This window comes from Tursiops truncatus, chromosome 3 (assembly GCF_011762595.2).
Source record: "Tursiops truncatus isolate mTurTru1 chromosome 3, mTurTru1.mat.Y, whole genome shotgun sequence".
NCBI classification, from domain to species: Eukaryota; Metazoa; Chordata; class Mammalia; order Artiodactyla; family Delphinidae; genus Tursiops; species Tursiops truncatus.
Window position 1 is genome coordinate 55131538 of NC_047036.1, and position 14440 is coordinate 55145977.

Below are 14440 nucleotides of genomic sequence, written 5' to 3' on the forward strand. Positions count from 1 at the left end.
TCCGGTGTCAATTTAGTGGCGGGAAAAGCGGTCCCTTCTAGGGCAGAGTGTTCCGGTCCTGAGTGGTAGCACTTCGCGCAGCGGATGGAGACGCAGTCCGAGGAGGAAGCCGCTGCCGAGGCCGCGGACTCCAGAGGGGAAGGCGAGCCGCCGCAGGTCGCCGGCGCCCAGGCGCCGCGTCCCGAGGACCGCATGGCCCTGCTGCTCAGGTTGTTCCCGCTGGCCTGCTGGGTGGGAACCAAGTGGGCGTCGTGGCCAGGAGCTCCCCGCTTTGCTTAGAAATGTCCAGGGTTCGAATTCAGCGTCGGTCGCTTAATTGGCTGCGTGACTGCATCATTCACTTAAGCTCTTTAAGCCCCTTTCTTCATCTTGGCAAAGCAGAGAAAAATGACAGCTTCCTAGCAGAGTTGCTGTGGGCATTAAACGAGATATTCTGGAGTCAGCGTTTAGCAAAGGGCCCTTAGAGCCTACTGAGCTGTAATTAACGCCTCCTTTCTTACCCACTCATGCCCTGGGACCCCGATTTTCAAGCCCTTATGTGGGCTGCATCGAAGCCCTGATAACTTCGGAGGGAGGAGGCTCCGCCCTTTTCTGTTGTAGGTATGGCCCTTTTCAATGCAGAAGCTTCATTTGTTATATTTTCTACCAGGAAGCAACGTCTCTACGTTGCTAGGGCAAGATTTGATGAGAAAGGACATCAGTCTTTTACACCAGTGGGCAACTGTGGCCCTGGCCTTATCCATCCTACTCTGTTTTTGTGTGACCCCCTCAAGCTAAGGATAGTTTTCATGTGTTTAAATGGTGTGTGTGTGGGGGAAGTCACAAGAATATTTAATAACAGGTGAAAATTATGTGAAATTAAATTTCAGTCCCCTTAAGTAAAGTTTTATTGGAACACAACCTCAGGACCAACTTTTTTCTCGTGATTATGTAGATGTCTTTGCCCAGGAGCTGCTCTGCAGGTTCAAGCTGATTTGATCTGGTCGGCTTACTATGAAGAGTCTCTGTCAAACAGAGTTGTATTTCCCAAGACTCACCATCCTCTCCTTCAAAGGCTTCTCAAAGATGGAGGCATGCTTTCACCCATTCTCACATGATTCATGAACTTCTTTGTATTCTCTCAAGGTCTCACCCCAGTCTTTGGGCCATATACCCGACCCTCTGACAGTGAGTTGTGGGACCTGTGGACAGGGATAGGCAACAGTGATGGGAGATGGGACAGTCTTTTATAATATATACATCAGAGGAAGAAGTTTAGAAGACACCGGGTCGGAGCTCTTGCCTTTAACTATTCCCATTCATATTATCTGTGAGTCTTTGGATCTGGTCATTCCCTATCCAGAGTTCTTGGAGCCACATAGGAAAATGCTACTGCAGTCCATTGTCAATTCTGGATGTCCGTATTAGCCACTGTCCACAGCTAGAGTATCCCATGGCCTTCTTGAATGCATATATGGGCTTCATCAACTCCTGGAAAGAATAGCTTCCCCGTATTACCTTCCCCTATTCCCTTATTTGTTGTGTTTTCCTCTTAGGAAGAAATGCCCAAAAGAGGTCCTGGCTACCAAACACTATTCTCACAAAGGTCCACCTGACTCGTTTTGATCTATTTCTTTGTGTAGCCCTTCTCTTTAAGCCTCATTTCAGTGTGGCCCATTAAGAATAAATTTAAAAATCAAATTTTAAACTTTTCCTCACAGATGCTGTTTTCCTACTGTATTTCATTTTGAGTATTTTTCTGAGGCCTTAAATTCTTTATACCTGTTTTAAATAGGCCAAAATGGAAGACCTTAATGCTATTTATTTATGCTCATTTTGTTGCATCAACTTGCCAAAAAGATGAGTTGATTTATAATATAGTAATGAGTAAAACCTCAATAAGTATATAACTTTCTTCTCTTTATCTGTTTTCAGGGTAAGAGCACAGACCAAACAACAACTCTTGGAATATAAATCAATGGTTGATGCAAGTAAGTATTTTCATTTTCAAATAAGGTTTTGTGAGTACTGATGAACAGTACTCCAGGGAAAACACCAATTTTACAAAAATATATTTATTTAGGGAATGGGAGGGCCAGCATAATGCAGTACTATACCCTGTAAGAATGCAAAAAGCAGGCTTGCCCTGGCCCTAAGGAACTAGTTAGGAATTCAAGAAATGTATATAAAACAAGTAAATAACAATACAGGACAATTAAGTTCTGTTGATCAGAGAATTGGGAAATCCCTGTGGGCTTAGGGTATCACAAAACTTGCTACCATCAACAACCTGAACATTAAATTAGCAGATTAGATGATTGTAAAGCAAGTGATCTGAGACCTATACTTTGAGAAACACTGGATTATTGGCATGAGAGCAGAAGAGGCATAAAGGCGTAAGTAAAAATTTTCAATTCTAAACACAGAAAAATTTTAAATTTATCTTTTAAAATTATTAATCCAGAAATCTCAGGGACCAAGAGAGTAGTAAAATGATGGTTTAGTCATCCTGAAGTAATGACCACCTAATAGCCACCTGATTTATTGTAAGCCCTTGGGTCACAAAGATAGATTTTGGTTACTCTTTCTTTCCCTATGAAATAAGCTTAAAGAGTAAAATCAAATAGTACACTAGGTGGAATCAGGAATTGTGGACGAACTTCCCTGGTGGTCCAGTGGATGAGACTCTACGCTCCCAGCTCAGGGGGCCCAGGTTCAATCCCTGGTCAGGGAACTAGATCCCACACGCATGCCGCAACTAAAAGAACCCACGTGCCACAACGAAGATCTCATGTGCCGCAACTAAGGCCTGGCACCTCCAAAATAAATAAATAAATAAATCTTTAAAAAAAAAATTTGTGGAAAAGCCGAGGGACCTCATAGATGTCTTAATCACTTCCCTGAATCCGTGTTTGAACTTAGGTAATTTTTGAGCTCTGCTCAAGCTCTCTTTAAGGCCATAGATCTGAAGGCATTTCTGGTGTGTTTTCCATCTCCATTCCAGGGTTTCTAAAGTCATATTTTGCAAAAAACCAAACCAAACCAAACCCTAAAAAAATGGGCCCCCCAGCCTCTTTTCTGCTTACTGTAACTAGTAACTATAGGAACTAGGATATGAACCAGGCCTTCTTGCCTCCAAAGCCATATCCCTTTTGTTACATCGATAATACTTACCTCCTGAAAAAGAATATCTATTACATATATAAAATATATATAAATGTGTGTATATATATATATATATATATATATATATATATATATATATGTAAAACTCAATCACTTTGCTGTATACCTGAAACTGATACAACATTGTAAATCAACTATACTTCAATTTAAAAAATGCTTAACTCAAAGATGGTTAGTAGGTCCCTGCCCTTCCCCTGGAGGAATTAATGGTGTTCTTGTTTCCAAAGCCCATGTTCCTTGTATTAAACCAATTATGTTTACCTTAGAGATGAGAAGTACGACATACCTAATGCTTTTTCTGGCATGAGAGCCCACATAATAAAAAAGTATATTTAGGGCTTCCCTGGTGGCGCAGTGGTTGAGAGTCCGCCTGCCGATGCAGGGGACACGGGTTCGTGCCCCGGTACGGGAAGATCCCACATACCGCGGAGCGGCTGGGCCCGTGAGCCATGGCCACTGAGCCTGCGCGTCTGGAGCCTGTGCTCCGCAGCGGGAGAGGCCACAACAGTGAGAGGCCCGCGTACTGCAAAAAAAAAGAAAAGAAAAGAAAAAAAAATGTATATTTGATCTTAGATGTCGAGGTATAAGGGAAAAGCTATTCAAAATTTGGACCACTGAAGAATTATCTCTATGAGTATTCCTGCACTCATAGTTGAATGAATTGATGCTAGGGATGGAGATATGGTGTTGAACAAGGCAGACTTTACCCTCATGGAGCTTAAATTCTATGTAGCAAAACAGGTAAGCAAAGAAACATGTGAGATAATTATGAGGTGAGGTAAATGTGATGAAGGAAATATTGGTGTGATAAGAGGGAGTGTCTACTTTAGAGGAATCAGAGATGGTTTCTTCGAGAAGATGACCTTAAAGCTAAAATCCAAGTGATAAAAGAGTCTGCCTCCTCCTGCAGTTCTTGTTTTCCCTGTATAGATAATTTTATTTTTAAGGGCTTGTGACATCTGAAAACTTGAGTAGATTTAATAGTCCACACTCTAGAATTTCTACAACTAAAGGAGAGGACAGATTTGAAGCAAACCATAAGTAGTTAGGTTGTAGTCTTTGAGAGAAGATATTTGTCTAAAATTGATTAGTGTTTTACCATTAAAAAATATATTACTGAGGGCTTGCCTGATGGTGCAGTGGTTGAGAGTCCGCCTGCCGATGCAGGGGACATGGGTTCGTGTCCTGGTCTGGGTAGATCCTACATGCCGCAGAGCGGCTGGGACCATGAGCCATGGCCGCTGAGCCTGCGCGTCCGGAGCCTGTGCTCCACAACGGGAGAGGCCACAGCAGCGAGAGACCCGTGTAACACACACACACACACACACACACACACACACACACACTCTCTCTCTCTATACGTACATACATACATATATATATATATATATATTACTGAGACTTTATTGCATGAAGAAATTTTTTTTACAATAAGTACATCTATTTTAAGGGTACAATTTGATGAGTTCTAACAAATGTATACATCTCTGTAACTACCACCACAATCAAGACGTAGAACATTTCTGTCACACCTGCCCGTGCCACTTCACACTCAGTCCCCACCCTGACCCCAGCAACCATCAATTTGATTTCTGTTACTATAGATTTGTCTTCTAGAGTAGTGCTGTCCAATACAGTAGGCACTAGCTACAGGTGGCCTTTTAAAGTTAAGTTAATTAAAATCAAATAAAATTTAAAATTCTTTGTTGCACTAATCACATATCAAATGCTGAAGCCACAATGTGGCTGGTGGCTACCGTATTGGACAGTGCAGATATTAAGCATTTCATTCATCACAGAACAGAACAGTGGTTTGGACAGCACTGTTCTAGAATTTGATGTAAATAGATTTATATGGTATGTATTTTTTTGTTTCTGACATCTTCCTTTTGTGACTTAATTTGTGTAACAAAATTCACCATTTTTTTTTTTTTTTTTTTTTTGCCGTACATGGGCCTCTCACTGTTGTGGCCTCTCCCGTTGCGGAGAACAGGCTCCGGATGTGCAGGCTCAGCAGCCATGGCTCACGGGCCCAGCCGCTCCGCGGCATGTGGGATCTTCCCAGACCGGGGCACGAACCCGTGTCCCCTGCATCGGCAGGCGGACTCTCAACCACTGCGCCACCAGGGAAGCCCTCACCATTTTTTTTTAGTTAATTTATTTATTTTTTGGCTGCGTTGGGTCTTCGTTGCTGTGCACGGGTTACTCTAGTTGCAGCGAGCAGGGGCTACTCTTCACTGCACTGTGTGGGCTTCTCATTGCAGTGGCTTCTCTTATTGTGGAGCACGGGCTCAGTAGTTGCAGTGCACAGGCTCTAGGGTGTGGGCTTCAGTAGATGTCGCATGCGGGCTCAGTAGTTGTGGTGCACGGGCTAGTTGCCCCGTGGCATGTGGGATCTTCCCAGACCAGGGATCGAACCCGTGTCCCCTGCATTGGCAGGTGGATTCTTAACCACTGCACCACCAGGGAAGTCCCCTGTCAGTCTTTTTAAATTTTAGCCCTTCTAGTAAGTATATAGTAGTATCTCATGTGGTTTTAATTTACATTTCCCTAATAACTAATGTTGATTATCTTTTCATGTCTTATTGGCAATTTATACATCTACTTTTATGAAGTAGATGTATAAATCTACTTTTATGAAATATCCATTCAAATCCTTACCCATTTTTTTTTAACATCTTTATTGGGGTATAATTGCTTTACAATGGTGTGTTAGTTTCTGCTTTACAACAAAGTGAATCAGTTATACATATGTTCCCATATCTCTTCCCTCTTGTTTCTCCCTCCCTCCCACCCTCCCCATCCCACCCCTTCAGGCGGTCACAAAGCACCGGCCGATGTCCCTGTGCCATGCAGCTGCTTCCCACTAGCTATCTACCTTACGTTTGTTAGTGTGTATACGTCCATGACTCTCTCTCGCCCTTCACAGCTCGCCCTTCCCCCTCCCCATATCCTCAAGTCCGTTCTCCAGTAGGTCTGTGTCTTTATTCCTATCTTACCCCTAGGTTCTTCATGACATTTTTTTCTCTTCTTAAATTCCATATATATGTGTTAGCATACGATATTTGTCTTTTTCTTTCTGACTTATTTCACTCTGTATGACAGACTCTAGGTCTATCCACCTCATTACAAATAGCTCAATTTCGTTTCTTTTTATGGCTGAGTAATATTCCATTGTATATATGTGCCACATCTTCTTTAACCATTCATCCGATGATGGGCACTTAGGTTGTTTCCATCTCCGGGCTATTGTAAATAGAGCTGCAATGAACATTTTGGTACATGACTCTTTTTGAATTTTGGTTTTCTCAGGGTATATGCCCAGTAGTGGGATTGCTGGGTCATATGGTAGTTCTATTTGTAGTTTTTTAAGGAACCTCCATACTGTTCTCCATAGTGGCTGAACCAATTTACATTCCCACCAGCAGTGCAAGAGTGTTCCCTTTTCTCCACACCCTCTCCAGCATTTATTGTTTCTAGAGTTTTTGATGATGGCCATTCTGACTGGTGTGAGATGATATCTCATTGTAGTTTTGATTTGCATTTCTCTAATGATTAATGATGTTGAGCATTCTTTCATGTGTTTGTTGGCAGTCTGTATATCTTCTTTGGAGAAATGTCTATTTAGGTCTTCTGCCCATTTTTGGATTTGGTTGTTTGTTTTTTGTTATTGAGCTGCATGAGCTGCTTGTAAAATCCTTTGTGAGTTGCTTCATTTGCAAATTTTTTCTCCCATTCTGAGGGTTGTCCTTTGGTCTTGTTTATGGTTTCCTTTGCTGTGCAAAAGCTTTTAAGTTTCATTAGGTCCCATTTGCTTATTTTTGTTTTTATTTCCATTACTCTAGGAGGTGCTTACCCATGTTTTAATTGGATTGTTAGTCTCATTGAGTTTGAGTTCTTTAATTATAACTGAATACATGATGTATTCTATTAAACACTAAAGAATAAAATATTCACTCCTTTAAAAACAAGAATACAGTCCTTTTTTAGGTAAATAAATAAATACGTGTGTGTGTATATACATATGTATACATATATGGCAGAAATTTTCTCCTAGTTTGTTGCTTGCTTTTTACTTCCTTAACATTGTCTTTTGAGGAGCAGAAGGCATTAATTTTGATGAAGCCCTATTTTTCACTCTTTTCTTTTGTACTTTGTGGTTTTTGAGTTCTATCTAAGAAACTGTGACTACCCCAAGGTTGCAAAGTTTTCTCCTGTGTTTTGTTCTCGAAGTCTTAAGGTGTTAGGTTTAACATACAGGACTGAGATTCTTTTTTTTTTTAAACATCGTTATTGGAGTATAATTGCTTTACAATGGTGTGTTAGTTTCTGCTGTATAACAAAGTGAATCAGCTATACATATACATATATACCCATATCTCCTCCCTCTTGTGTCTCCCTCCCACCCTCCCTATCCCACCCTTCTAGGTGGACACAAAGCACTGAGCTGATCTCCCTGTGCTCTGTGGCTGCTTCCCACTAGCTATCTGTTTTACATTTGGTAGTGTGTATATGACCATGCCACTCTCTCACTTTGTCCCAGCTTGCCCTTCCCCCTCCCTGTGTCCTCAAGTCCATTCTCTATGTCTGTGTCTTTATTCCTGTCCTGCCCCTCGGTTCTTCAAAACCATTTTTTTTTTTTTTTAGATTCCATATATATCTGTTAGCATATGGTATTTGTTTTTCTCTTTCTGACTTACTTCACTCTGTATGACAGACTCTAGGTCCATCCACCCCACTACAAATAACTCAGTTTCGTTTATTTTTATGGCTGAGTAATATTCCATTGTGTATATGTGCCACATCTTTATCCATTCGTCTGTCGATGGACACTTAGGTTGCTTCCACGTCCTGGTTATTGTAAATAGAGCTACAGTGAACATTGTGGTACATGACTCTTTTTGAATTATGGTTTTCTCAGGGTATATGCCCAGTAGTGTGATTGCTGGGTCCTATGGTAGCTCTGTTTTTAGTTTTTTGAGGAACCTCCATACTGTTCTCCATAGTGGCTGTATCAGTTTACATTCCCACCAACAGTGCAAGAGGATTTCCTTTTCTCCACACCCTCTCCAGCACTTATTGTTTGTAGATTTTCTGATGATGGCCATTCTTAATGGTTTGAGGTGATACCTCATTATAGTTTTGATTTGCATTTCTCTAATGATTAGTGCATTTCTCTAATGAAAGGATGTTGAGAATCCATTCATGTGTTTGTTGGCAATCTGTATATCTTCTTTGGAGAAATGTCTCTTTAGGTCTTCTGCCCATTTTTGGATTGGGTTGTTTGGTTTTTTGATATTGAATTGCATGAGCTGCTTGTATATTTTGGAGATTAATCCTTTGTCAGTTGCTTCGTTTGCAAATATTTTCTCCCATTCTGAGGGTTGTTTTTTCGTCTTGTTTATGGTTTCCTTTGCTGTGCAAAAGGTTTTAAGTTTCATTAGGTCCCGTTTGTTTATTTTTGGTTTTATTTCCATTTCTCTAAGAGGTGGGTCAAAAATGATCTTGCTGTGACTTATGTCAGCGTGTTCTGCCTATGTTTTCCTCTAAGAGTTTTGTAGTGTCTGGCCTTACATTTAGGTCTTTAATCCATTTTGAGTTTATTTTTGTATATGGTGTTAGGGAGTGGTCTAATTTCACTTTTACATGTAGCTGTCCAGTTTTCCCAGCACCACTTATTGAAGAGGCTGTCTTTTCTCCATTGTATATTCTTGCCTCCTTTATCAAAAATAAGGTGACCGTATGTGTGTGGATTTATCTCTGGGCTTTCTATCCTGTTCCATTGATCTATATTTCTGTTTTTGTGCCAGTACCATACTGTCTTGATTACTGTAGCTTTGTCATATAGTCTGAAGTCAGGGAGCCTGATTCCTCCAGCTCCATTTTTCTTTCTCAAGATTGCTTTGGCTATTTGGGGTCTTTTATATTTCCATACAAATTGTGAATTTTTTTGTTCTAGTTCTGTGAAAAATACCATTGGTAGTTTGATAGAGATTGCATTGAATTTATAGATTGCTTTGGGTAGTAGAGTCATTTTCACAATGTTGATTCTTCCAATCCAAGAACATGGTATATCTCTCCATCTGTTTGTATCATCTTTAATTTCTTTCATCAGTGTCTTATAGTTTTCTGCATACAGGTCTTTTGTCTCCTTAGGTAGGTTTATTCCTAAGTATTTTACTCTTTTTGTTGCAATGGTAAATGGGAATGTTTGCTTAATTTCTCTTTCAGATTTTTCATCATTAGTGTGCAGGAATGCAAGAGATTTCTGTGCATTAATTTTGTATCCTGCTACTTTTGGAGTAACTTTTGTGTATGGTGTGTGCTAAGTAAGGATAAAGGTTCATTTGTTTTCCATATAGAAATCCAGTTTTTCTAGCACTGTTGAAAAGACTTTTCTTTATCCATTGTATATGTGTAGGTCTATTTCTGGACTTTTTCTTCTGTTCCTTTGAGGTATTTGTCTATCCTTACAGTGGTACCATGCTGTTTGGATGACTGTAGCTTTATAGTAAGTCTTGATTATCAGCTCTTGTAAGTCCTTCAACATTCTTTGTCAAAATTGCTTTGATTATTCTTGGTCCTTTGTTTTTCTATATGCATTTAAAATCAGTTTGTCAATTTCTACAGATTTGACTGGTATTTGAGTGGGATCTATAGATCAGTATGGGTGAAATTGTTATATTAGCAATAATGATTCTCCCAATACATATAGATAGTTTATCTTTCCATTTCAGTATTTTGTAATGGGGTCTTCCCTGGTGGCGCAGTGGTTAAGAATGCGCCTGCCAGTGCAGGGGACACGGGTTCAAGCCCTGATCTGGGAAGATCCCACAGGCCACGGAGCAACTAAGCCCATGCACCACAACCACTGAGCCTGTGCTCTAGAGCCCGCGAGCCACAACTACTAAAGCCTGTGTGCCTAAAGCCCATGATCCACAGCAAGAGAAGCCACCGCAGTGAGAAGCCCGCACACCACAACGAAGAATAGCCCCTGCTTGCCGCAGCTAGAGAAAGCCCACGCAGCAATGAAGACCCAACACAGTTGGGTCTAAAATAATTTAATTTTATTTAAATTAAATAAACTTATAGTATTTGGTAGTGTTTTCAGTGTAGAGGTCATACATATATTTTGTTAAATTTATCCTTAAGTATTTTGTGTGTTTGCGTGCAATTTTACATGTATTTTTAAAGTTTAATTTTCTATTGTTTGTTGCTAATATATAGACATACAGTTTTTTTTTTACATTGATCTTGTTTTTTGTTTTTTGTTTTTGCGGTACGCGGGCCTCTCCCATTGTGGCGTCTCCCGTTGCGGAGCACAGGCTCCAGATGCGCAGGCTCAGCGGCCATGGCTCACAGGCCTAGCCGCTCCGTGGCATGTGGGATCTTCCTGGACCAGGGCACGAACCCGTGTCCCCTGCATCGGCAGGCGGACTCTCAACCACTACGCCACCAGGGAAGCCCTGTGATCTTGTTCATTTTTTACTCTTTTTCTATCATTCCATAACTGCTGTCCGACGTGGTAGACATTAGCTCCATGTGACTGTTGAACACTTGAAATGTGGTTAGTCCTCATTGAGGAGGACTGTAAATGTAAAATATGCACAGAAGAAAAGAATGTGAAATATTTCAGTAGTAATTAGAAATTGATTATGTGTTGAAATGATAATATTTTGGATCTGTTAGGTTTAATAAGCTATATTAAAATTAATTTCATTTGTTTCTTTTGTAGTGTGGAAATGAAATTAAAAATTACATATTTGGTTTGCATTTGTGGCTTACATTATATTTCTTTTGGACAATGCTTTAATAAAATACTACTAACGTCAAAAATTTATTTATTTGTAGATGAAGAAAAAACTCCAGAACAAATCATGCAGGAAAAGCAAATTGAAGCGTAGGTTATATTTTAAAATTTTAGTTGTGGTTTTTACAGATTTAATAATATTATCCACCTTATAATATTGTCTTTCTTTTTCCTTTCCTTTTTTTTTCCAACTAATTTGTCATGCACGTATTGAGAAGTTGTTGATGTGGGATGTAGACTTACATGCACATGAGTGATCATATTAACACTTTTGGCATCCTCCACATCTTAACAAGATACTTAGCGAAGTATCATAGCAGGAATCAGTTTACCAAATCTGTAAATGCATAGATGTTGGGAGCCTGTAGAATACTTTTCTTTAGAGAACAGGCATTTTACTTTCTTCAAAGATTTACTTTATACCTTTCTTCAAGTAGTTACTTTTTCTGATATTGCTGAAATTCTTTTGTTCATGCTTCTTTGGCAGTAAAATTGAAGAACTGGAAAAAGAAATTGAAGAGGCAAAAATTGCTTTTGAAATGAAAAAACTTGCATTAGACAGGTAATTATTACCTTTTTTTTTTTTTTTTGCGGTATGCGGGCGTCTCACTGTTGTGGCCTCTCCTGTTGTGGAGCACAGGCTCCATACGTGCAGGCTCAGCGGCCATGGCTTATGGGCCCAGCTGCTCCGCAGCATGTGGGATCTTCCCGGACCGGGGCACGAACCCGCGTGCCCTGCATCAGCAGGCGGACTCTCAACCACTGTGCCACCAGGGAAGCCCAATTATTACCTTTTAAGTATGCAAAATGGGTATGACTCAAGGTGCAGGGGATATTTTAACTAGTCTGAAGTAATCAATCAAAATGATGTTTAGATAATGGTCCCACAAATTTTGAGCCCTGAGAGAAAAGTTACGTCATTCATTAATGTCTTCATTTGAAGAAGTTACATAAGATAGGGTAATAAGGAAATGTCAGTCAAGACAATTAAAGTGTGAGGTTAAATCTCATTCTGTGTTTGAAATGGTTATATGGATTCATTTACTCCAGTAACTTTTTCTTTTAATATTTGTTTATTTATTTTACTTTTTGGCTGCATCGGGTCTTAGTTGGGGGACGCGTGATCTTCATGCGGTGCCTGGGCTTCTGTCTAGTTTTGGTGCTCAGGCTCAACTGTTGCGGCATGCAGGCTCTCTAGTTGTGGCTTGTGTGCTCAGTAGTTGTGGCTCAAGGGCTTAGTTGTCCCGCGGCATATGGGATCTTAGTTCCCCGACCAGGGATCGAACCTGTGTCCTCTGCATTGGAAGGTGGATTCTTAACCACTGGACCACCAGGGAAGTCCCCTATTCCAGTAATTGAGTAAAAGAATTGTCAGTGAGTTTAAATATATTTTTAATTTTAGGCTTTGCATATATATTTTAAAATTCATTCAACAAATATTTGAGTGCTTCCTGTGTCGTAAGCTTTGCGCTGGAGCTGGCATACAGTTGTTAATAAGACAAACAGTGGTCTCTATTATAGACTTATGATCTGAATTAATAATCTCAATTAAGTGAATGACTCTTAACAGTTTTTTCCTTGTATTTCTGGCCGTCCCAGATGAATTTATTTACATTTAATTGAAAAGTAGTTAAATCCCTTTTAATTGCTTCTAGCAGTGAACTTTTTTCCCTCATTTCATATGCTGGCTCATTATATAGATCATACTTTTTAACTAAGGTGGCTTCAGAGCTATTAAGATATCCCCCTTTAATGAAATGACTAATATTGCTGAGCTGATTGCCTTTTTTTTTTTTTTAATTTATTTTTGGCTGCTTTGGGTCTTCATTGCTGTGCACAGGCTTTCTCTAGCTGCGGCGAGCAGGGGCTACTTTTCTTTGCAGTGCATGGGTTTCTCATTGCAGTAGCTTCTCTTGTTGTGGAGCACAGGCTCCAGGTGTGTGGGCTTCAGTAGTTGTGGCACACAGTCTCAGTGGTTGTGGCTCTCGGGCTTTAGAGTGCAGGGTCAGTAGTTGTGGTGCACGGGCTTAGTTGCTCCATGGCATGTGGGGTCTTCCCGGACCAGGGCTCGAACCCGTGTCCCCTGCATTGGCAGGTGGATTCTTAACCACTGCGTCACCAGGGAAGCCCCTGATTGCCTTTTTATTATTATTTATTAGCTATTTGAATTTAAAAATAAATTACAGTGCTTGCTTTTACATAGACACATTGTAAAGTTCACAGTCAAGTATGGTTTTGTATTCCCTAACTCTACACATTTTGGGCCCCTGTTGATCTCTGTAGTACCTTTTTTTTTCTTCCAGTTTTATTGAGACATAATTGATATACAGCACTGTATAAGTTTAAGGTGTGCAGCATAATGTTTTGACTTACATGCCTCCTGAAATGATTATCACATTCAGTTTAATGAACATCATCTCATATAGATACAAAATTAAAGAAATAGCAAAAAAAATTATTTTCTTGTGGTGAGAACTCTTAGGATTTATTCTCTTAACAGCTTGCACATATAACTTACAGCAGTGTTAAACATGTTTATTGTGTTGTACATTACATTTTGTAGTGCCTTAATGCTTCCTCGCAGCCCCGCACCAAGGTGGATGGCTTGGAGAGCAAGTTCAGGCTGGGTGTCAGGTCTGCTCAGCCCCCCTCTCTGGCTATATGCACAAGTGCATGCAACAGCCGCATCCATATTGGTGTTCCTTCATATTTCTATAACTTACTTATCAAAGTATTTCCCATATGATACTGTTTAAAAACCTACTTTTGTTTTATGTTATATTTAAAGAGACATCAATCTTTACCTTGTCGTATTTTTAAATTTTCTTTTTCAGTGTACCCTAAATGTTAACCATGTTTTATAATGGAAGCTTTTTTCCTCTATAGGATGCAGCTTTCAAGTGCACTTAAAAAACACATGGAGAAAATTAACACCAAGACTAGGTATGTTTTTTTGTTTGTTTGTTTGATTTTATTTTTTCTGGATTTGGCAAGGATGGGAATAAGGGAGATCCGCATAATGACTAGTTCTGTGAATTTTTTTTTTTTTTTAATTACCTGTCACTGCCGACCACCTTTATCTGGGGAATAAGAAACATGACAAAAAAAAAAAAAAAGAAACATGACAGAATTTCTGTGGGCTCTTCTCATCACTACAACTTTTATAGTCCTGTTGACATTTTGTTTCATATGGATCGGGACCCTAAGAAGCAATGGAGGTTTTACCTATACAATATGGGATTTTTTTTTTTTTAATATTTATTTATTTGGCCGCACCAGGTCTTAGTTGCGGCATGCGGGATTTAGTTCCCTGACCAGGGATCAAACCCAGGCCCCCTGCATTTGGGAATGTGGAGTCTTAACCACTGGACCACCAGGGAAGTCCCCAATCTGAGAATTCTGAAGGAAGATTGTTTTTGTTTTTAATAAATTTATTTATTTTTGGCTACGTTGGGTCTTTGTTGC

At 39.9% G+C, this 14440-nt stretch overlaps 1 protein-coding gene and 1 pseudogene across 2 annotated transcripts in view; both read left to right on the plus strand.

Moving 5' to 3' along the window:
- The window catches only part of CENPH (centromere protein H), a 23163-nt gene continuing 8723 nt past the window's right edge, over positions 1–14440 (plus strand). The window contains exons 1-5 of one of the 2 annotated variants that reach the window (XM_019929923.3): positions 3–209; positions 1915–1970; positions 11017–11065; positions 11463–11537; positions 13862–13918. In XM_019929923.3, the coding sequence (XP_019785482.2) occupies positions 85–209; positions 1915–1970; positions 11017–11065; positions 11463–11537; positions 13862–13918 (362 nt within the window). In that variant the 5' untranslated portion in view covers positions 3–84. Of the gene's footprint in view, positions 210–1914; positions 1971–11016; positions 11066–11462; positions 11538–13861; positions 13919–14440 lie in introns of both variants that reach the window. The other variant, XM_019929924.3, reaches the window with a different exon arrangement.
- On the plus strand, positions 603–1970 carry LOC101319311 (mesoderm-specific transcript homolog protein pseudogene; annotated as a pseudogene).